This window comes from Rhincodon typus, chromosome 13 (assembly GCF_021869965.1).
Source record: "Rhincodon typus isolate 14 chromosome 13, sRhiTyp1.1, whole genome shotgun sequence".
NCBI lineage: Eukaryota > Metazoa > Chordata > Chondrichthyes > Orectolobiformes > Rhincodontidae > Rhincodon > Rhincodon typus.
Window position 1 is genome coordinate 15,401,343 of NC_063344.1, and position 21,726 is coordinate 15,423,068.

The 21,726-nt window shown below is 43.8% G+C and overlaps 1 protein-coding gene across 1 annotated transcript in view; it reads right to left on the reverse strand.

Annotated features, from left to right (window-relative positions):
- LOC109918776 (polyhomeotic-like protein 3) overlaps positions 1-21,726 on the reverse strand; it is a 112,134-nt gene that overhangs the window by 9,972 nt on the left and 80,436 nt on the right. Inside the window, exons 8-13 of the mRNA XM_048604525.1 lie at positions 20,925-21,172; positions 19,634-19,697; positions 19,497-19,603; positions 17,355-17,523; positions 12,968-13,082; positions 1,697-1,847 (exon numbers count right to left, since the gene is read on the reverse strand). Of these exons, the coding sequence (XP_048460482.1) occupies positions 1,697-1,847; positions 12,968-13,082; positions 17,355-17,523; positions 19,497-19,603; positions 19,634-19,697; positions 20,925-21,172 (854 nt within the window). The remainder of the gene's footprint in view (positions 1-1,696; positions 1,848-12,967; positions 13,083-17,354; positions 17,524-19,496; positions 19,604-19,633; positions 19,698-20,924; positions 21,173-21,726) is intronic.

A 21,726-nucleotide genomic window follows, 5' to 3' on the forward strand; every position in this document is an offset into this window, starting at 1 on the left:
GTTGCTTGTCGCGAACCGAGCGTAGGTGTTCCACAAAGCGGTCTCCAAGCCTCCGCTTGGTTTCCCCGATATAGAGGAGGCCACATCAGGAACAGCGGATACAGTATACCACATTAGCAGATGTGCAGGTGAATATCTGTTTGATGTGCAAGGTTTTCTTGGAACCTGGGATGGGGGCGAGGGGGGAGGTGTAGGGGCAGGTGTAGCACTTCTTGTGGTTGCAGGGAAAAGTGCCAGGGGTGGTGGGGAGTGTGGAGCAGACAAGGCAGTCATGGAGAGAGTGGTCCCTCCGGAAGGCAGATAAGGGTGGGGAGGGAAAAATGTCTTTGGTAGTGGGGACTATCTCTGTCTCTTTAGCTAATGTATCATATATAAACTGCTGCTTCATAATAAATTTTGTAAGCTATCCTAAAATTACTTATGAGTAGTCAACTGCCTATCTTAGCTGTCTGTGACTCCCAAACACCAATTGCGACACTCTGCTTTAAAATTCTACGTAACTGAATTCAAAGTTGGTGCAAAACTGTTTATTCTAATAATTTTATGTATCAATTACCTACTATTTTTGAGTGAAATTTAACTAACCAGATAATTCATCAAGTTATAATCACAACATTTTCTCTGCTCGTTTGGCTTGTCTGCATGCTTTGAGCATTTTAGTAATTCAAATTGTACCACCTCCTTTTTGCAGGCCAAACAAGCACCATACATCTCTAAATCTTTTCCAATATTCTAGGCACCTCAATCAGTCCTGTAATCAAAACTGGCTATAATATCTCCAATTCCCACATCGTAGTTTTGACATTACCTCTTTGGATTGGCACTTCTTAGATTTGCTTCAACATCTCACCATTCTGTTTGTCTTGGCAAAATCTGTTAGACAGTATGAACACAATGCTCGGCCAATTAGTACACAGAAACTTTGCCCCTGCTGAAATAATAAATTTTTCCACGTGCAATCAGTTGACAGCCCAGCCCAGGATTCAAATTCAACATCAACTGATTAGTAGCCAAACACTGTACCAACAAACATTGCCCCATTGATGAGGAAATGATCACCTACCTTGGCTAATGTCCTGAAAGAAAACAATATGATTAACCTTCAAGCAAATTGGCTGGATTTGGGTTTGAACATAATGAAAAAGTAATCACTTGAAAGATGCTATTTTCCACCCATTCCTCAGGAGACTGCTTACATTCTCCTATCAATACCAGTCAGCTGGACGGAACTTTTGAATGCAACAGAGCTATTGTTAAGATGAGGACACAAAAATGATTAATAGACTGATTTATTTTGAGAATAGAAACAGGTACGAGTTTTGTTTATCATTTTAAAATGGGGAATGTCTATTTTCTGTTGGCATATAGGTGCACAAGTACCTGAATAACATTATCAAGACCAGCAGGAACATGAAAATTACCAGATCAGTGGAGGAAATGCATTTTCTAATTTTGAAGGGAAGAGTTTGCTCAACAGAACACACATTCTAACTGTATGTTCACTCTATCCATCCTCGGTAAGGTTCACACAAATTTAAGACACCATTACCACACATTATTACATTTTGACTACAGTTTGTCCAGCTTGGATTCCCATTTTTATCGGATTCAGGACACAGGAGATAAAATTGAATTAAACTAAAAATGTAATGATCATATCATGCATCTACACGTCTTACTTTCATGTCCCTTATACCTGTCTCATAAAGTGATCGGCTGATGCTCCTTCAATGATATTGGGTCTCCTTCCTCGTCGGTTGAACCCATGGGGTTCTGTTTTCTTCGTCCAACGTGTGCTCTTGTCTGATTTAAAAAGCCCCATTCGTTTACTGCAGCCAACATTGTACCTTGAAAATCAGAAAGGGAAATATTGTTGAGTCACTTTTTAATTGAGGAAGTCAATGCATTCTCTTAAAGGGGATGCAAAAGCAAAGAAATTCACCAAGGCTCCTTAACCAGCACTTTCTAAACACACAAGCATTATCATTCAGAAGAGAAGCAGATACATGGGAACACCATCAACTGCAATTCCCCTCAAAGACAAACACCATCCTGACTCGCAAACTTATTGCCATTCCTTCAGTGTTGCTGGGTCAAAATGCTGGAACTAGCTCCCCACCAGCATTGATGGTTTCCATACAGCAAAATGGATGAAGCAGTTGAAGAATGCAGCTCACCACCACCTTCTCAAGGGCTATTAGTAATGGACAATAAATGTTGGCCCAGTCAGTGACATACACTTCCTATGAAAAAAATTTTTTAAAAAGACATACGATGGTGTACACAAATTTTTGGAAGCGTCAGGACATGTTGAGGAAAATGTTAACAAAATGCATATGGTATCCACAGTTTCACAAACAGAGGCAATGAGTACAAGACTACAAGAATATAAGTACAGGGGTGGCATGGTGGCTCAGTGGTTAGCACTGCTGCCTCACAGCGCCAGGGACCCAGGTTCGATTCCACCATTGGGCGACTGTCTGTGTGGAGTTTGCACATTCTCCCTGTGTCTGCGGGTTTCCTCTGGGTGCTCCGGTTTCCTCCCACAGTCCAGAGATGTCCAGGCTAGGTGGATTGGCCATGGAAAATTGTGCTGAGGGATGTGTAGATTAGGTGGGTTATAAGGGGATGGGTCTGGGTGGGATGCTCTGAGAGTCGGTGTGGACTTGTTGGGCCAAAGGGCCTGTTTCCACACTGTAGGGATTCTATGATTCTATAAAAGATGTCAAGTCTTTATAGAGAGGATGCAGAGGTGGTTAACTAGAAAGGTACCAGAGATGTAGGACTGCAGTTGCGTGGAGAGATTACAGAAGCTGGGGTTCCCCTCCTTCGAGCAAAGAACATACCAAAAGCATATTTTCATTTCCACTCATTTTTCAGCCAACAAAATCAGAATGTCCAGGGATCAGCTGTCATGGTATCTGGCTGGAGAGGTAGCAACAGCCCCAAGACACCTCTGGTGGCGTCGCACCATAGTAAGTGCTGACCAGATGCATAAGCAGTCACTGTTGGGCATTTCCCAGGATCAAAGATCATGGGAGAAGAATCTCACTTCTCTGCCACAACAACTACCAGCCGTTCAGAGGGTTTCCATTCTCTGCACCATCTGGAATGGTGGCAACTGCCTGCAATGCATCCATCAAAGATCCAGGATCTCTAAGGTTTTCGAGTAAGTTTGTAGCTCGGGTTGTGGATGTTGTAGTTGGTTGGCTCGCTGAGCTGGTTATTCCGCAGACGTTTCGTTACCCTGCTGGGTAACATCATCAGTGCAGCATCTGATGAAGCGCTGTTGTGTTTTCCCACCTGTCATTTAAAAACTATGGATACGCTACGTGGATGACACCTACATCATAATTAAATGGACCAAAATAGAGGAGACACACAAATTAATAAACAACACCCTCACCGAGATCAGATTCACCAGAGAAGAGGAAAAGAAAAAACAGCTCCCATTCCTGGGCGTCATGGTGGAACGCAGGTCCAATGGGAAATTCCTAACAAAAGTACACAGGGAAGCCACACACACTGACCAAGTACTGAATTTCAACAGCAACCACCCTAACACACACAAATGAAGTTGCGTGAGAACATTATTTAAACGGGCAACAACACACTGCAGCAGCACAGAGCTACGCCAAGAAGAAGAGTCCCTCTTCCAAGTGTTCAAAGACAACGGATACTGGGTCAGAAGATGCCTATTACACGAACAACACCAAGAAGATACTACACGCCCCGACATACTCATCATGCTACCTTACATCAAGAACACATCTGAACTGACCACAAGACTCCTACAACCACTGGGCATCAGAGTAGCACACAAACCCACATCAACCCTACGCCAACTGCTCACCCGAACCAAAGACTCACTAACCGTTACGGACAGGCCCAATGTCATATACAAGATTCCCTGCAGAGACTGCGACAAACATTACATTGGACAAACAGGAAGAAAATTAACCACAAGAGTACACGAACATCAACAAAAAGATACGACCAATACTCACACATTTCCATTCACATGGATAAGGAAAACCACCAAATTGATTGGGAAAACACCATGATCCTGGGACAGGCGAAGCAGAGACAAGCACGGGAATTCCTACAGGCCTAAGAAAGCCATCAATAAACACATAGAGCTAGACCCCATATACACTCCATAGCGAAGGAAAACCAGAGTGAGGTAAGTGAGCTCAACGGACACCAGAGTTTAAATACCAGGTGGGAAAACATAACAGCGCTTCATCGGAGGCTGCACTGATGATGTTACCCAGCAGGGTAACGAAACGTCAGCGGAACAACAAACCAGTTTGGCGAGCCAACCAACCACAAAGATCCAGGATCAAGGACATGAGGTCAAAGCTGACTGAAGGCAGCATAACAGTCATGTGGTGGGGTCTGTGAGAGAGATTGGGAGAGGGAAGGAGCATCAAAGGCTAAGGTATGGGGGTAACTTTCAGTGGGACCTCTCCCTTTCCGAATACCAGGTCCCTCGGTCAGGCCTCTGAACCAATGGACTCCCTTGTCAAAAGTCCTCAAGCAAATTGGAACATTCCCTTTCCAAGTACCTGCATGACAAGTACCCTACCCACTGCCAAAAACATTTTATTGCATCCCCCACCCCCCCACAAGGACCCTGATTAGTATCCCAACAGGAAAACTGCCCACGAGCCTTCTCGCCCCAGACTTAATCAGGCATATGTGAAAATTTGGCATGGTGTCCATCCACCCACTCCTGGCCGATGAAATGGCCCCACCCACCTCCAAATTCACCAGCTGAGTGGCGTTAAATTCCATCCATGAACTCTGGTTCTCTCTCCATGGATGCTGTCTGGCCTGCTGAGTTCTTCAACATTTTCAGTTTTGATTTAAGAACGTATTAGATCAAAGAGTTAGGTCTTCAAAGAAGTGAACATGGAGGGCTGCTTTAACAAGAAAATTCTGGGATTTAAGACTCCCAGACAGCTGAAGAAATAGCCATCAATGGTGGGGCCAAAGGAGTGGAGATTAACAAGAGGCAAGACAGAAGGAGCTGAGCAACCTTAGAGGACTGTACAAACAACATCCATCTGTGATATAACTGGAATTGTATATTTTCCTTAAATTACATACTCTTGCTTCGTCATTATTAAGCATTCCAATTAATACTGCCTCTTAGTGAGTTTACACAGCTTGTTTTTCTGAAGACATTCACACTTTCAAGGAACTCAACAGTTTGCCACCGAGTTGTATCATTTGAATACAATGCTTACAGCAACTTTTGAGCCCTTTTGAAATGATACATTGCTCCAAGTCTTGATTTGGCAATGGTCCTATAAACTTTATTGAAAATACAACTCTCAAAGTCAGCAAACAGCTTGCAAAGACTCAGAAGTTCCAAGGCATATCTTAGTACACATATTTCAGATCATAATGTTCAGTTTGTGATGGCCCTTATGCAGAACAACCTAGTTTGATTTGGCAGTGAGTTAATAACAGGGACCCATAATGTACACACAAGAACTGTTCTCACTGTCTGACTGTACACTCTGAGCTCAGTTGCCAAATGGAAAGAACGCCATCATCATTTACTTTGAACCCTATCGATTTTCTCCCCAGAGAGCTTCAAACAAAATGGTTGGATGTTTTTCAAGGTTTTGTGCACATGAGAAGGCTTGGCAGATTTGCCAATCTGATACAGATCACTTTCATCACATCTTCTGGCAATATTTTGAATGACGAACTATTAAACCTGACAGTTTTGGGTCAGCTTAGAGATGTCATGCACAGCTTTGGAAACAGTGTATCATGCCTGGGAGCTATCAGCAATGCCAAATGAGGAACTATTTTCCTTTGTCCTAGGCAATAAGCTACATAAGTAACTAGTGAAAATCTGTTTAATTCTTGCAGTCTGCCTCACAGTTAGTTTCTTGCAATATTAAAAGTTTGAATGACACAGAAGGCCACTTAGCATTCGAAATAGTAACATTGGGTATGATCTATTGCTGTACATTCTAGAAAGGAACACAAGCTCCTCTAGTACTACACCAAGTCAGACTGACTACGTTGTGACTGTGCAAATCACTACTTTCAAAATAAAAAGTAAACAAAAGCATTTTTGATAAATCATGCAATGACATTCTGCTGAGTAACATTTTGGAAATTACTGCTAAAGGAATGAAGTATAAAAGGAGCGGAATGTTGTTTTAATTGTACAAGGTACAGGCGAGACAGCATCTGGAGTACTGCATACAGGTTTGGTCCCCTTTCTTGAGGAACAATGTAATTGCGTTGGACGCATTTCAGAGGAGGTTCATTAGATTAATTCTAGAGATGAAAGGCTTGTCCTGTTAGGGGAGATTGAGCAGTTTAGGCCTACACTCACTACAGATTGGAAGGATGAGATGGATCTAATTAAGACATATGAAATGCTAAAGGGGATCGACAAAGTAAATGTAGAACTGCTGTTTCCCCTTGTTAGGCAATCTAGAACGAGAGGTCATAGTCAGAGACAAAGGAGCTGCAGATTTAAAACAAAGATGAGGAAGAAATTCTTCTTTGAAAAGGTGCTACTCTGAGGAATTCACCTTTGCAGGGTGCAATGGGCACCAGGATCCTGACTAAATTTAAGGAGATAGACAGATTTTTAATTAGTAGCGAGTTAAAGGGTTACGGACTGCAGTCAGGAAAGTGGAGTTGAGGCCAAGATGACATCAGCCATGATCATTGTAAATGGCACAGCTGGCTCAAGGGACTGAATTGCTCCTGGTTCTTATGTTGTTATTTGAAAATCCTTTTTTAACTTGGGACAAACGAAGCCTCAATTCCTGTGGAAATTCGGTGAATCATTCATACAATCTCCCTATTCAATGACGTCACTTTTGGAAGCCAATGCCATATCAAGTCAGTCTTTAATGAGGGCAGAGCCTTCATTTGATAGGGCTTGGGTCAGCCGTGCTTGAGCTTAGTAGCACTGTTACTTCTCTGTCCGCAGTTGTAGGTAGAAGTTTCACTTAACAGACTTGAGAACATAATCTAGGCTGACAATTCCCAATGCAGAGATTGTTGCACTGTTAGAGATCACCCCTTTCAAATAAGATATTAAATAGAGCTAGACATAAAAGATTTCATAACAAGAAAAAGGGAATTCTCCTGTGTCCTGACCAGCATCTATTCATCAAGCAACATCATTAAAATAGACTACGTGGTCATTATCATATCGCTGTTTGGTGGGGACTTGCTGGACAATATTGTCTTCTGTGTTTCGTACAACAGTGGCTGCAGTTCAGAAGTACTCAGTTGAATGTGAAGTGCTTTTGGGCATCCTATGAAGGGTGCTTTATAAATGTATGCCTTTCTCCAATAGTGTGACTTCACTTCATTGGTAGCTCCAGGTTTCTCAGTAACCGTTCTGCATGTTAAGAATGCTGGTGAGTCATTAGCCTAGACATTCCGATGGTCAGGTAGTCAGGGCAACATAGACTGCAGTCATGCTTAGAGACCATGTGGAATCCCAAATGCAGCTGACTCCATGGCCACTATCCAGGAAGTTTAAACTTCAGACAGGCAAATCCCCTGGGTTTCGACCCCTCTAAAAAAGCCCTTAAAGTCAGAAACATTGGAGGCTTTCAACTCCGTTAGACTTAATAGTTAACCAAGAAATTATTTGGGTTTATAAAAACTCCTGGGTAACTATTAAATGGAAACCCTGACTTGCCACGAACACCCGTCAACCCCATTTAAACCCCTGAAAACTCCCCTCCCTCCAATCTGACTTTGTGACACACACCTTCCAATTCAACCTGATAACACAACAGCCTGAACCCACTGGATACAACACCACCTCCTCCCCAAGCCCTGACGCCACCCCACTCCATACCTAACACATCATACATACCCCACAATCCCAGATGCCCCTTGACTGGACCCTTCCCCACCTTGCTGGATTCAACACGGCCCAACACACCTCTGCACTGAAAAAACATCTGACCCTCACCCACCTAAATTGACCCCCACCCTGACAACCCCAACACCCACCTCCACAACCACCCTAAGCACCCATTCACTTAGCCGGCACCTTACCTACCTGGAATTGTATCCACCTCACCCACCTGGCACTCCAATCCCCTTACTTGCCTTATATAATTACCTTTTCACAGTAGCTAGTGTGAAAAGTGGATAGTTGAGCTGTTGGACATTGAAATCATACAACCCGGTGCACTGACTGCTGCTTGCTCATAGATTCCTGGACAGGTTTTTAACAGAAGAATCCTATGCAGGTATTTCCAGCACAAGAGTTATCTAAAGATAAGTGGGTAAGTTTTAAACAAAGTGGGTCCAGAAATACAATTTCCAACCCTGATAGCAATATCTAGGCCTCTATTGTTCTGGTTTTTGTTGTTCTGGTTTTTGTACAATCTTTTTCACTTAATCGAGGGTTATTTTTCTTGGACCAGAGAAGGTTGAGCATAGATTTAATAGAATATGGGTAGTCCTCACAAAGTTATGTTTATATCTCTGAAAATCATGACATTAAGTGAAGCGACTTTACATGATTTATGGGTTCTGAAAGGAATTAATGTTAAAGGTGGAGTTAGGATCCGTTGAGCATTTTCATGTCCAGAGAAAACAATGTCCAAGTTGAAATACTGTACCATACAAGGGCAGCACACTGCATTCCCAGCTGAAATAACTTGCAAAATAAAATAAATCACTGACTATAACAGAAAAATTGTACAAATAAAACATAGATAATGCTCACCAGTCTCTTTTAAGTGGCTGCTGCATCACACCTACAGCACTCAAAGTTCAATTTTGTCAGTGTCTCTCTCTCTTTCTCTCCCTCTCTGACTTTCTCACTTTGTCTCACTCATATTTAAGGTAAATGAACATCAAGAGAAAAATGATTCCATTGACAGGGGAAATAGTAACCAGAGTAACCACTATTTAGGATGACAGGTAAAAGAAACAGAGGGGAGATGAGGACAATTCTTTACTTAATGATATTGAACATACCGCCACGAAGGGAGATAGAAGTAGTTTCAGCAACAGTTCCCAAATGAAAATTTGACATACATTTCAAAAAGGAAAAAAATTCAGAGCAATGGAGTAAAAGCAGGACCTGAAATTCATTGGATAGTTCTTACAGAGTTTGCAAAGGCATAATGGGCTGAATGCCAGGCTTCTACGTTGCATGCTTACATGGAGTCATTATTTCAGAATTTAACACTGATCCACATCCAGTTGCAGCTATACAATCTGCTTACAGATCATCTGTAAAAGTTGGTATAACCGTGTATTTATAAAGATAAGTAAATGTTTGAGAATCAGATAGATCTATTTGTAAAAACGTGGGTTTGAGGCTGCATCTGTCATTCGAAGTCAAGATCATGGACGGTATTGAAGTTGAGTTTGCATTGAGGGTGAGGGGGGACATGGTCAGATTTGAGGTTTGACTGGGGCTTGGGATGTGGTTGGCTTGGGCTTGAGCCTGGGTTTGAGGATGAGGCTGGGGTTGAAGTTGGGAACGTGGACAAAGGGTCAAGCCTCGTGTATCCAGGTAACAATCTGTAATCTATCGCTGTAGCGCTTTGTGTGCAGCAGAAGCTCTAACACTCATATCAGGCTGCTTTTTCCTCTGAGCAGGTGTCTTGTGGAGCTGGATGGAGTTTGTTCTCGTGAACACACTGTCTTTCTTTTAAATCAATGATGGATACTGATCTATTTCTAGTCATTTTAGTCAGGGAAAGTGAATTGTTATTAAAAAGTCAACGGCGTTCAAAACAAGTCAATAGTTCAATAAGGAGCATGGAAGTTGAAACTATTTAAGTATGACAGAGAAGGACAGAAGGCTATTTAGATTGAGTTGGATCAAGTAAGCTGGGATGTAGTTTTGTGTGGAATGCCAACATGGGCATTGGCCAGCTGGAACAAATAATGGTTATGAAAATGAAGGGGTCTCCAACTTATTGAAAATGGCGCCAGAGGTTTGATTCTAGAAGTCTCACCCCGAGCGGGTCATCTACCATTTTCATCAGGGACAGGAGTGAAATAGAAGCTGCTGGAGTAATTTGGACAGCCAGGACATCCATTCGTAGACATAAGGGACCTTTTTGGTTAGGACTAGAGACTCCTTCAGGAGTATTATGATTGCTAAAGTAGACGCGAACGTGCATAAGAAGTGGAATGTCCAAATTATTAAAACCAAGCTCTTTAATTCTTTTTTGAAAACCTGCCTACTGCCACTTCTTGCAACTATCCGTTGATATAAGTCCACTGGTTACCATAATGGGATTAGTCCTGTATGGCTGATTCCACAATCTATAATTATGGGGCTTGTATACTCATGGTTTGATTGACCCTCAAAATTTTAAATATGAATCGATTAATTGTGTGTGTGTGTATAAAAAATTAAGCACTTGATGGGAATTGAATGTATTGAGTGGGTGTTTATTAAAGTGTTTTTTAAAAATAATGTCTGCAAAAGGCACTTAGAACTTTATTTTATTCCATTTCAGAAATGCTCTGAGTCTGCCCACTGTTAGTAATGAATGTGTCATCATGGATGGTGTAATGGCAAAAGGAGGCGTCTGAGGAATCTGGGTTGGCATAGGGGCTATAAAAAGCCTGTTGCATGGATAGATAGGCACAGGGAACTTAAAGGCTATAAAGGGCCGTGGTGGTGGGTTAAGAAGCATAAGCTGGCATCAAGGGTGGGGTACAAGGTGGCATGAGTTGGCATGGATGGTGCAAGAGCACTGTGCGGGGAATGAGGAGGTGAGAGAGATGAGGACTGGAAGACTGTTTCTGGTTTAATTTGTTTTACAGCTTGGATGAAGTCCCAGAGCATTGAGGCAGCCCTTTCACAAAAACCCATTTTTATACCCACAGTCTCTGTGGCTGACTCACTCAACTTCTGTTAACAGCATCAGTCCCCAGAAAAAAATTTTGAAGATCAATGGAACTTACTGCCTGTTGGAATAGTGAGAATTTTCACAATTTTGTGCTTCCAACCTGGGAGTGAAAACTTGGCCCTTCAGTCATTCTGTACAATCGCAAGCGCAGCACCAAATGCATCAGCTGCGAAACATATTTATTCTGAGAAGAACCAATAATGGCAAAACTGGCTGATCTCCAGTACACTCAAGTATGCTGGAATGTAATCCTTTCTTGGCAGTTGGCATTAAACTGTTACTGTGAACACTCAAGAGTGCACTGTTTCCTAGTTTTGCAACTATTGCCAACTTTGCAATCCTGTGAGAATGCTGCAGTGCCTTAACTCTGACTCCCATCCCTTCCTGTTCCATACATTGGCTGGCCATGCCCTCAGTAGCCTAGGACCTAAGTTCTGGAATTGCCTCCCTGAAACTCTTCACCTCTCTGTCTCTTACTCCTGATTGAAGATGCTCCTTAAAACCTACCACCATGATCAAAATTTTGATCACCTGTCCCAATATGTCTTGGTGCCAAATTTTGGCGAAGATCTCTTGAAGCACGTTGGAACATTTTGGTACTTTCAAAATACTATATAAATGCAAGTTGTAGTTGCTGTTACAACACCTGATTAAGAGAACCCAGTGTATTTTGTATCAGTGCAGACACCACAATCCTCCCCTGTCAACTGCCCCCCTCCCCAAACTCCACCTCCACCCCAATTCTATGTGTCAGACACAGTTACCAGTACTCAATTTATGCTGCTGACTCACTTTACTGTTTTTATCTAGCAGATCAAGAGTTATTTTACTAGCTCACCCACTTAATAAGGCTGGCTCAAGACTGGGAGATGGGAAGATCAGATTTATTTTGGACAGAAATAATGCCAGCTGGTTTCCATCCTAGCCAAACCACCTTGACTCAAGGGGATAAAAAGAGCCAATAGATTAAACGCACAGAAGACATTCAAGTGGAATTGATCACATAAAGAAAGAAGTGACAAAGTCCACACCAGCAATGAGTACTGACGGCCTTTCTCACTCATTACATTAACTCCATCTTAATTAGAGCCAGGTAATTATAATTCCACCACAGACTGCTTAATGTTTTCATACGACAATCCTCTCACTGTTCATTTAAATGGGTTAACAGCTATGTTAATGGTTCAGGAGATGCAGTGGAGTAGTGGTTATGTCACTGGGCTAGCAATCCAAAACTCCAGGCCAATGTGGGAGATAGACTGAAGTTCCACTATGGCAGATGGTGAAATCTGAATTCAATTACAATCTGGAATAGAGAGCTAATGACCATGTAGCTACTGATGATTGTCTAAAAACCCATCTGGTTCACGACTGACCTGTATGGAAGGAATGCTGTTGTCCTTACCTGGCCTGGCCTAAGTGTGACAGCAATGTGGTTGATTCTTCAATTCCCTCCTAACTAGCCATACCCCACAAGTGAATTTTTAAAAAATCCCAATTATGAATTCTATCTGGAACACACGGACTGCAGCCTTTCAAGAAGCCACCTCACCACCACCTTCTCAAGAGAAATTAAAGATGGACAATAAATAAAAACTAAAAGAACTGCGGATACCGAAGCAAAAACGAAATTGCTGGAAAAGCTCAGCAGGTCTGGCAGCATTTGTGGAGAGAAATCCGAGATAATGTTTTGGGTCCAGTGACCCATTCTCAGAACGCAGTGGACCCGAAACATTAACTCTGATTTCTCTCCACAGATGCTGACAGACAATAAATGCTGGCTAGCCAGCAATGCCCACATCCCATGAGTGAAAAAAAATCCTGTTAATGAATTAAAAAGGAATGTTGCTTGAACAGGTTAAGCGGTTAGTGTTGCAAACAGTACTCAGCTTCCCACTCTAAATACTTTTAAACAAATAGAGGACATGTGTGGACATATTTGTAAAAAAGCTACATATAAAAGGATATGTTTACAGTATAAAGCTATATTAATTGTTTAATTACAAAAACATAAGCCTTTTCAACAGAATAATCAGCATAGAAAAATGCCAAACACAGAAATGTGAGTTTCCTACCTTTTAGCACATGACATCGAACAGAAACGCTTTGATCTTCTGAATTTGTGAGCATAATCCATCTTCCCACAGAACTCACACTTTAGCATGTCTGGATCACTGCCCTCCATCCCTTCTGAAATTATGATAGAAATGAAAGAATAATTCCATGAGCTAACTCATTAGGTAAAAACAGGCTGTTCTATTTCATCTAACTATTTACTGATCTTGCACTCCTTCAGATCCATCTTCCCATTTCTACTTCAACATACATGCCAATGGTAAAACTCAAGGAGACTCCAAGCACACCATGACATGCATCAACAAAATACTGGCTTAAGTCCATGATTTTGCGAACAGCACATTTCTGATAACAACATTTCTCATCAGGCGGAGAAAGACAAAATCCAAGAGGGATTCATTCCTCTTTGAACATAATATACAAATAGTGATAACAATGAGTTTTTCTGATAAAGTACGGGGCTCCCTCTTGGGTTCTAGCTTATCATCCCACCTTACTCATAATTTCCTCATTTTAAGATTAGCTCAAGGTTAACTGTTCAAAATGAAGAGAGTCGACAAAGAACTTATGCAGTCCAATTAAAGACGGAATAGGGGTGAGATGAGACCCATTTCCCACTTCAATCTCCCCGGATAGAATTTGACATGAGTGCCCCCTTTGAACAGCCTCTCCCTGTGTTGAAAATAATTCTGTGAATTTTAATTGATATGGCAATGACACTTGCTCCAAGCTGGCCAGTTCTCCCTTAAATATTGCAAATACAGCTCTGAAGTTGCCATGCATAAAGTTTGTAATGTAAGATTTGAAAATGGATCTCACAGAACAATACAGCAAGCAAAGCAAGTCATTTGGTCTATCATGCTTATTAAAATTTAGAATTGCTCTCTAATTAGTGCCACTCATGTGCCATTACATTATAGGGGTGCTGCTTTTTCCCTTTTCAAAATTTTATCCAATTCCCTTTTAAAAGTTACAACTGAATCTGCATCCACAGTTCTGTGAGGCAGCTCATTTCAAACCATGAGATAGTAGGAACTGCCGATGCTGGAGTCTGAGATAACAATGTGTAGAGCTGGATGAACATGACAGGCCAGGCAGCATCAAAGGAGTAGGAAACCTGATGTTTCGGGTCTGCACCCTTCTTCAGAAATGGGGAGGGGAAGGGGGCTCTGAAATAAATAGAGGGGGAGGCAATGATAGAAGGTGGATAGAAGGGCAGATAGGTGGAGAGAAGATGGACAGGTCAAGGAGGCGGGGATGAAGCCAGTACAGGTGAGTGTAGGTAGGGAGTCGGGATGGGGGTTGGTCAGTGAGGAGGGTGGGACGGTGAGTGGGAGGGAAGACTGACAGGTCAAGGATGCGGGGATGGGGCTAGTGGGTAGGAAGTGGGGGTGGGGGTTGGTTAGTGAGATGGGAGGAACGGATAGGTGGGAGAAAAGACGGACAGGTCAAGGAGGCAGGGACGAGATGGGCTGGTCTTGGGATGAGGCCGGGAGCGGAGAGATGTTGAAGCTTGTAAAGTCCACATTGAGACCATTGGGCTGCAGGGTTCTCAGGTGGAATATGAGAGTTGTGGCAATGGGGAAGGCACAGGATGGACATGTCGTCCAAGGATTGGGAGGGGTAGTTGAAGTGGTTCGCGACTGGGAGGTGTTGTCGTTTGTCACGAACCGAGCTTAGGTGCTCCACAAAGCGGTCTCCGAGCTTGTGCTTGGTTTCCCCGATGTAGAGGAGGACACATCGGGAACAGCGGATGTGCAGGTGAACATCTATTTAATGTGGAAGGTTCTCTTGGTGCCTGGGATGGAGGTGAGGGGGGAGGTGTAGGGGCAGGTGTAGCAGTTCTGCGGTTGCAGGGAAAAGTGCCAGGGATGGTGGGGCTAGTGGGGAGTATGGAGCGGATGAGGGAGTTAAGGAGAGCGCAGTCCCTCTGGAAGGCAGATAAGGGTGGGGAGGGAAATATATCCTTGGTAGTGGGGTCAGATTGCAGGTAGCGGAAGTGGCGGAGAATGATGCATTGAATCCAGAGGTTGATGGGGTGATATGTGAGGACAAGGGGAATTCTGTTATTGCGGGGAGGGGGTGTGAGGGCTGAGGTGCGGGAAATGCGAGAGATGCGGTCAAGGGCATTTTCGACCACTGTGGAGGGGAAATTGCAGTCCTTGAAAAACGAGGACATCAGGGATGTCTGGGAGTGGAACGCCTCATCTTGGGAGCGGAACGCCTCATCTTGGGAGCAGATGCAGCGGAGGCGAAGGAATTGGGAATAGGGGATGGCATTCTTGCAGTCGGTGGATGAGGGGAGGCGTATTCTCAGTAGCTGTGGGAGTTGGTGGGCTTGAAATAGTTATCAGTTTCCAGCTGGTTACCAGAGATGGAGACAGAGGGGTCCAGGAAGGAGAGAGAGGTATCAGAGATGGTCCAGGTGAACTTAAGGTTGGGGTGGAAGGTGTTAGTAACTTGGATGAACTGTTTGAGCTTCACATGGGAACCCTGCAGCCCAATGGTCTCAATGTGGATTTTACAAGCTTCAAAATCTCCCCACCCCCAACCTCATCCCAAGACCAGCCGATCTCGTCCCCGCCTCTTTGACCTGTCTGTCTTTTCTCCCAGCTATCTGCTCCTTCCACCTCACTGACCAATCCCCACCCCTACTTCCTACATACTAGCCCCATCCCCACCTCCTTGGCCTGTCCGTCTTCCCTCCCACCTACCCCCCCCTCCGTCCTCACTGACCAACCCCCATCCTAACTCACCTGTACTGGCTTCATCCCCGCCTCCTTGACCTGTCCGTCTTCTCTCCACCTACCTGCTCCTTTATCCACCTTCTGTCATTGCCTCCCCCCTCCCTATTTATTTCGGAGCCCCCTTCCCCTCCCCCATTTCTAAAGAAGGGTCCAGACCCGAAACATCAGCTTTCCTGCTCCTCTGATGCTGCCTGGCCTGCTGTGTTCATCCAGCTCTACACCTTGTTATCTCATTTTAGACCATACCTAGTTTGCAAAAGAATACACTAACTCCATCATCCCTTTGGTTCTTTTTCAATTAACTAAAATCTCTTATCTCTGGTTACTTGCCCTTCTGTAATTGGAAACATTTCAGTATTTAAAATAAACTCTTCCTAACTTTTAACAGCTCTACAAATCTCTTCTTCACCTCAATGCTCTAAAAAGAATGATCTGGACTTCTCTCTAATTCTCCAATATAACTCAAGTCTCAATTGGCACTAAAATTGATAGAAACTTAATAACTAGCATGGACATTTTGGGCAGAAGGGCCTCCTTCCACGCTGCAAACTCACTGACTTTCATTCTTCATCACAGTCTAGCAAATTTCCTTTGCACCCTCTCTAAGGCCTTGACATCTTCCCCAAAGTATGGTGCCTATTACTGGACACAGTACTCCAGTCAAAACCTGGGACTAATGTTAGAAAAAGATCCTGAGACCTTCTCAAGAAATACTGGATTCTATTGAGTATCTACAAAGAAGTCCCAACCTGCTCTGAGCTCCTTTTGTCACAAAAATCATTTAACTATCATAGATTTCTAAGTAGTAATGAGAAAGAATCAAATAAAACCGAATGGGTTGGGAAACTGAAAGCTGAAACGTGACCTTTTGGGAGTCCTTAAAGTTACAAAAGGATCAGATAGTTCGGAGATAGAATCTTTGTTTCCATTCATGGTGGAAAAGAAAACTAGAGACCATAAATGTAAGATGGTCATTAATGAATACAAGGAATCTGGGTGAACATATGAAATGGGACACAGGAGTAGACCATTCATAACTTTGAGCATGCTCTGCCATTCTATAGATCAAATTGATCTTTGGCTCCACTTTCCCATCTGCTCCCCTTGAATCTATGTGTGACTTAAAATCTATTTCAACCTCAAATGTCTTCAAAGATAAAAAAAAAACTTCTTTGCCTAGAGACTGCAGAGATGTTGAACTTGTTGCTGCTGGGAAGAATTGAGGCAGATAGCAAAGGCTATTTAAGAGGAAGCAGGATAGATAAAGGAAAATGGAATAGAAGATCATGCTCATGGAATCCAAGGAGAGGGTGGGAAGAGGAACCCAACTGTGGATCAGCTAGGATGAAGGAGGGTCACTGGACTAGAAACATTAATTCTGCTTTCTCTTCACAGCCGCTGCCAGACTCACTGGGGTTCTCCAGCGATTTCTGTTTAGATTTTAGCTAGGATGAATGGTCTGCAAAATTCAACGTAGTTCCAAGCAATTAGACTTCCCACTTATTATCATTGTCTACTTTTAAAGTTCTTTAAATGTGACAGAAAATTGGGTAGGATGTATAAAGGTCAGCAATTATCATCTTTGTCCAAATTGTGCCTTTGGCTTTATTCCCCACACCCTGCAAAATGGTTTACAAACCTTCACCAGTAAGGTCATCCAAATCGCTGTCAAGAGACCCTTCCAGCTGTTTGCCTGAGTTGCTCTGGAGCTCACCTACTGACTGGACAGAAGTGGGCGATGTGGCTGGACCTTCGCAGTGCATCTTCTGTTTCACTGGCTGCTCCGTCAGCAGCGAGGAGCGGCTCACCTGTCAAAAGAAGGAGATTCAAGTCAATTTAACACAATTACCTCAGCGAAACTGAAACAATGTGAAGCATTGGCTGCTAGAAGTGTTAATGAGGCCAGCTTACACAGACTGCGTTCAATTCCCTTAAGAGTAGTAGATCTAATTGTGCTGAAGGTGATGAAAGGGGTTGGTAGGTTAGAAAATGACAAGACCATTTACTGATGGTGTGAGGGGTCCAGAACAAGAAGTCAATCTCAAAGTCAAAGCTAGGCCATTTAAGGGTGATATCACGTTGTGCATCTATACACAAATTCTAATGGAAATCTGAAACACTCTCTTAAAAAACATTGAGGCACAGGGGAGGAGGGGGGTGTCAAACGAAATATCAAAACTGAAACTGATGGATTTTTGATACACAAAGATAATGGAAGTTACAAGACGAAGGCAAGCTGATGGAACCAAACAATATAATGACAGCCTCACTGAATGGTGGAAGAGGCTTGAAAGGTTGAAAGGTTGTTCCAAAGTGGGAGAAACTAGAACATCAGCCCAGTTTACAGATAATAATGGCTCCTTGTCAACTAGCTTAGAGCGAATCCTTAAAAATCAATTAGCAGTGACTTGGTACCATAATGTCACTAAAATATGCAATCAAGGAATCTTCCAATGCTAATGGAGACCATTCAGCTCTTCTCTACGAGGCTAGTTCTTTGGAAGAGCAATCCATTCACCCTGCTCCTTTCCCAAAGCCCTGCAATCGTGCCTTTCTAATTTAACTTAATGTATGCTCATAATCTCACCCTATCCAGATATTAAAGGTAGAGTCGCCATCGTCTTACGAGACCATAGTGCTGCTCTCTCATTAGAGAGAGATGTCTGGTTGTGGTTTAACCTTAAGGTTATCATTCCTCAGGCAATGGCAGAGGTTGAGCGAGGGGCAGGAGAAAGATACCTGTTTAGTGGACAGGTTGATAACATTTAGAGTAATTCAACAGTATCTGGTTAATCTTGAATGAATATTATCTTTGCTGGGACAGGAGGGTTTTTTCCTTTGGTGGGGGAGTCCAAAACTAGACTACGTTTAAGGTGAGTGGGGAAATTTAAAAAGGACCTGTGGGGTAACTTTTTCATGCAGTGGGCGGTGTGCGTATGAAACAAGCTGCCAGGGGAAGTGATTAGATTAGATTTATCTGTCACATGTACTAAGTATAGAAATACACGAGTAAAGCGAAAAGTGCACAAAGTCACCATTCACTGGCGCCCACTGGATTACGAAAAACAGAATAAAAAGATTTAACAGAGCCAAAAGGTAAGCAAGTGAAAAAAAAGAAAAGTCCAGATCTCAGAGTCACAAATCCCATCTCCATAATGGTGCAGGCACTACTCCAATCGCTAGAACACCCAGGAGGCTGCCACCGCTGCTGCCATGCGAAAGGCCCACTCTCACCGCCATCGCCATCTCAGTGGCCTACTCTCGCTGCCACCTGCTGCCACCTCTCCAGCCTTCTCTCGCCGCCAAGTGCTGCTGCCTTAGTGGCCCACTCTCGTCGCCAAAGTGGCCCACTCTTGATGCACCGCCGTCTCTCCGGCCCACACGCGATCTGCCGTCACTAAGGGACATGGCCCATGCATTCGGCTTCTGCCACACGGCTCCTGGTTGCGACCCAACTCCTTTGGTAGGTAGTTTAAAGGTCGGGGGGGTGGGGGGATAGAATTACTGCCGTGAGGAGAGAGAAGAAAAAGACACATATTCCCCTCCCCTCCCTTGTCAGCCATCCACAGGGACTGTTCCCTCTGTCCACCTTGCTCCACTCCTCCTCCACTCCCAACGCCTCCCCACACCCCCACAGCACCTTCCTTTGCAATCACAGGAAGCGCAACACCTGACCATTTACTTCCTCCCTCCTCACTATCGAAGGTCCCAGGCATCTTCCAGGTGAAGCAGTGATTTACCAGCACTTCTCTTAATCTGGTCTGCTGCATTCACTACTCACAATGTGATCTGCTGTACACTGGAGACAAAACACGGACTGGGCAACCGCTTTGCAGTACACCTGCATTCTGTCGCCAAAAATGACCCTGAGCTTCCTGTTGCTTGCCACTTCAACACGCCACCATGTTCCTGGTCAACATCTCTGTCTTGGGCTTGCAGCAGTGCTCCAGCTTTGCTGGAGCCCACAAACTGAATTCTGAAACTGACATAAAATGGATGTAAGTGGGAAGAGACTGTACAAAGGGAGAAAAAAATTGAGTCGAGGTATGAAGGGATGGTGTCTGTGGGGCAGGAACAGGCAGAAATAATGAGTCTGTCTGGGCAGTCCTGTTGGTGGATTTTGGGAAGGCGGTAGAAGCAGGTTGTGAGGGATTGAGCGACTATGAGATTGGAGGCAGTGGAAGGGAGATCCCCAGATGAAATGAGATCAGCGGCCGTGGTGGACACAATAGCCTGGTGTTCAATCGTGGGGTCATGGTCCAGGGGAGATAGCAGGAGGTGCCTTAGGGCTGGCACTTAGCCTCCACAAGGTAGAGGTCTCTGGCCAATACAAGAAATCAGGGCTTGTGGACTTTCTGGGGTGCACCAGTCCTGTCATAGTCAGATAATTATTGGCATTACCTGGACTAACCACTTCAATTTCGCATTCAGGCTTCCCAGTACAGTTATCAAAGAAATTTCACTGGCCTTATTCTTCCTTCTGATCGACCACACCACCCATCCCCAGCCATGGCAGAGACAGTAAACCTTTCGCAGCCTTTATGTGCTCTACATTAATGACCTGGTTACGAGACTGATAAATCTCAGCTCCTATATTCCGTCTATGTGATGGTCAGAGAGATTTTGCTATGCACTTTGTCACCACCACAATCTCCACCTTCCCTCACTGCTTCCCTTGAGCTCGAATCTGGTGAATTAACAAGCAGTTCTCCTTGCCCAGCTGGAAACATGTAGCAAGCGCACAATCAGGCAGCCATGTGTTGCAATGCCACATAGTTAATGCATGAAAGCCTATTACCTTTATTATGCCCACTTGAAGACAGAAGCCCAGACTCCCTAAAGCACAGGTCCCCGTGTTTTGCAACCCTTGCCCAGGCCTCACGTTCAGGGGCCTAGACCCCAAGCTCTGGAATTTCCTCCCTCAATCTCCACCTTAAAGACACTTCCTAAAATCTCTCTCTGTGACCATGCTTTTAGTCAAGTGTCCTAACATTGCATTAAATGACTTGGTCTCAAACTTTGTTTGGTGATGTTCCTGTGAAGCACCTTGGGGTATTTTGCTAACCTTTAGTCAATACATGATGCACACGGTCGTTGTTGCAGGCTCAATCTTCTAGCATGAATAAGGACCTTTATGAAGTAAGCAGATGGGAGGGAAAAATAGCTAGGGTCATTACTAATGATGCAGAACAGGACAAGGTCTACTCACAGGGAATGGCTCCAGTCCCTCCTGAATAACAAAGCCTTCAATGACGTGAGTGAGGATCTGTGGTTTCACAATAGCCTGTGGTGGCTTGTTGTCCACTCCAGGAAGATTGCTGGAAGAGACTGTGCCATTGGTTTTCAGTTTTGCAGGCGGGACAATGAGAGATGAGGGACTGGAGAATCTCAAGGTGTCTGCAGAGGACCTGATAACGGAAGCACTTGCTGAAGTCACGTTAGGTGGCCCTGCTTGTTCTGTAAGACAAAGAAGTGATGAGACAGTGAAGTGCAACGTCTTTTCAGAGGAAAAGAAACAAATTGCATCCATTTATATAGCTTCTTCCAGAACCTCATGATATCTCAAAGCTTTACACAGCCAATCATGGGTTTGTGAAGTTTAGAGCACAATCAAGCTCCTGCAAAAAGCAATGTGATAATGACCAGACAATCTGATTCTGGTGATGTTCACTGAAGGCTCAATGTTGTCCAGGATATCTAAAAGAACTCTCTTACTTTTCAAATCTTTCCTCAGATTTCCACCCAGCTGAGAGGGCAGAAGAAATCTCAGTTGAACATCTGATCTGAGAGACACAGCTCCAAAACCACAGTATGGCTACAATGCTGCACGGGAATGTCAGCTTGGGTTCTGCATTCAGCTCTTGACTCCAAGGAAAAAGTGATACTAAACTGAGCCACTTCCGACACCCAAAGAAAATGCAACAACAACAAAGATTATAATGGTTTCAGAGACAGTAGGAACTGCAGATGCTGGAGAATCTGAGATAACAAGGTGTAGAGCTGGATGAACA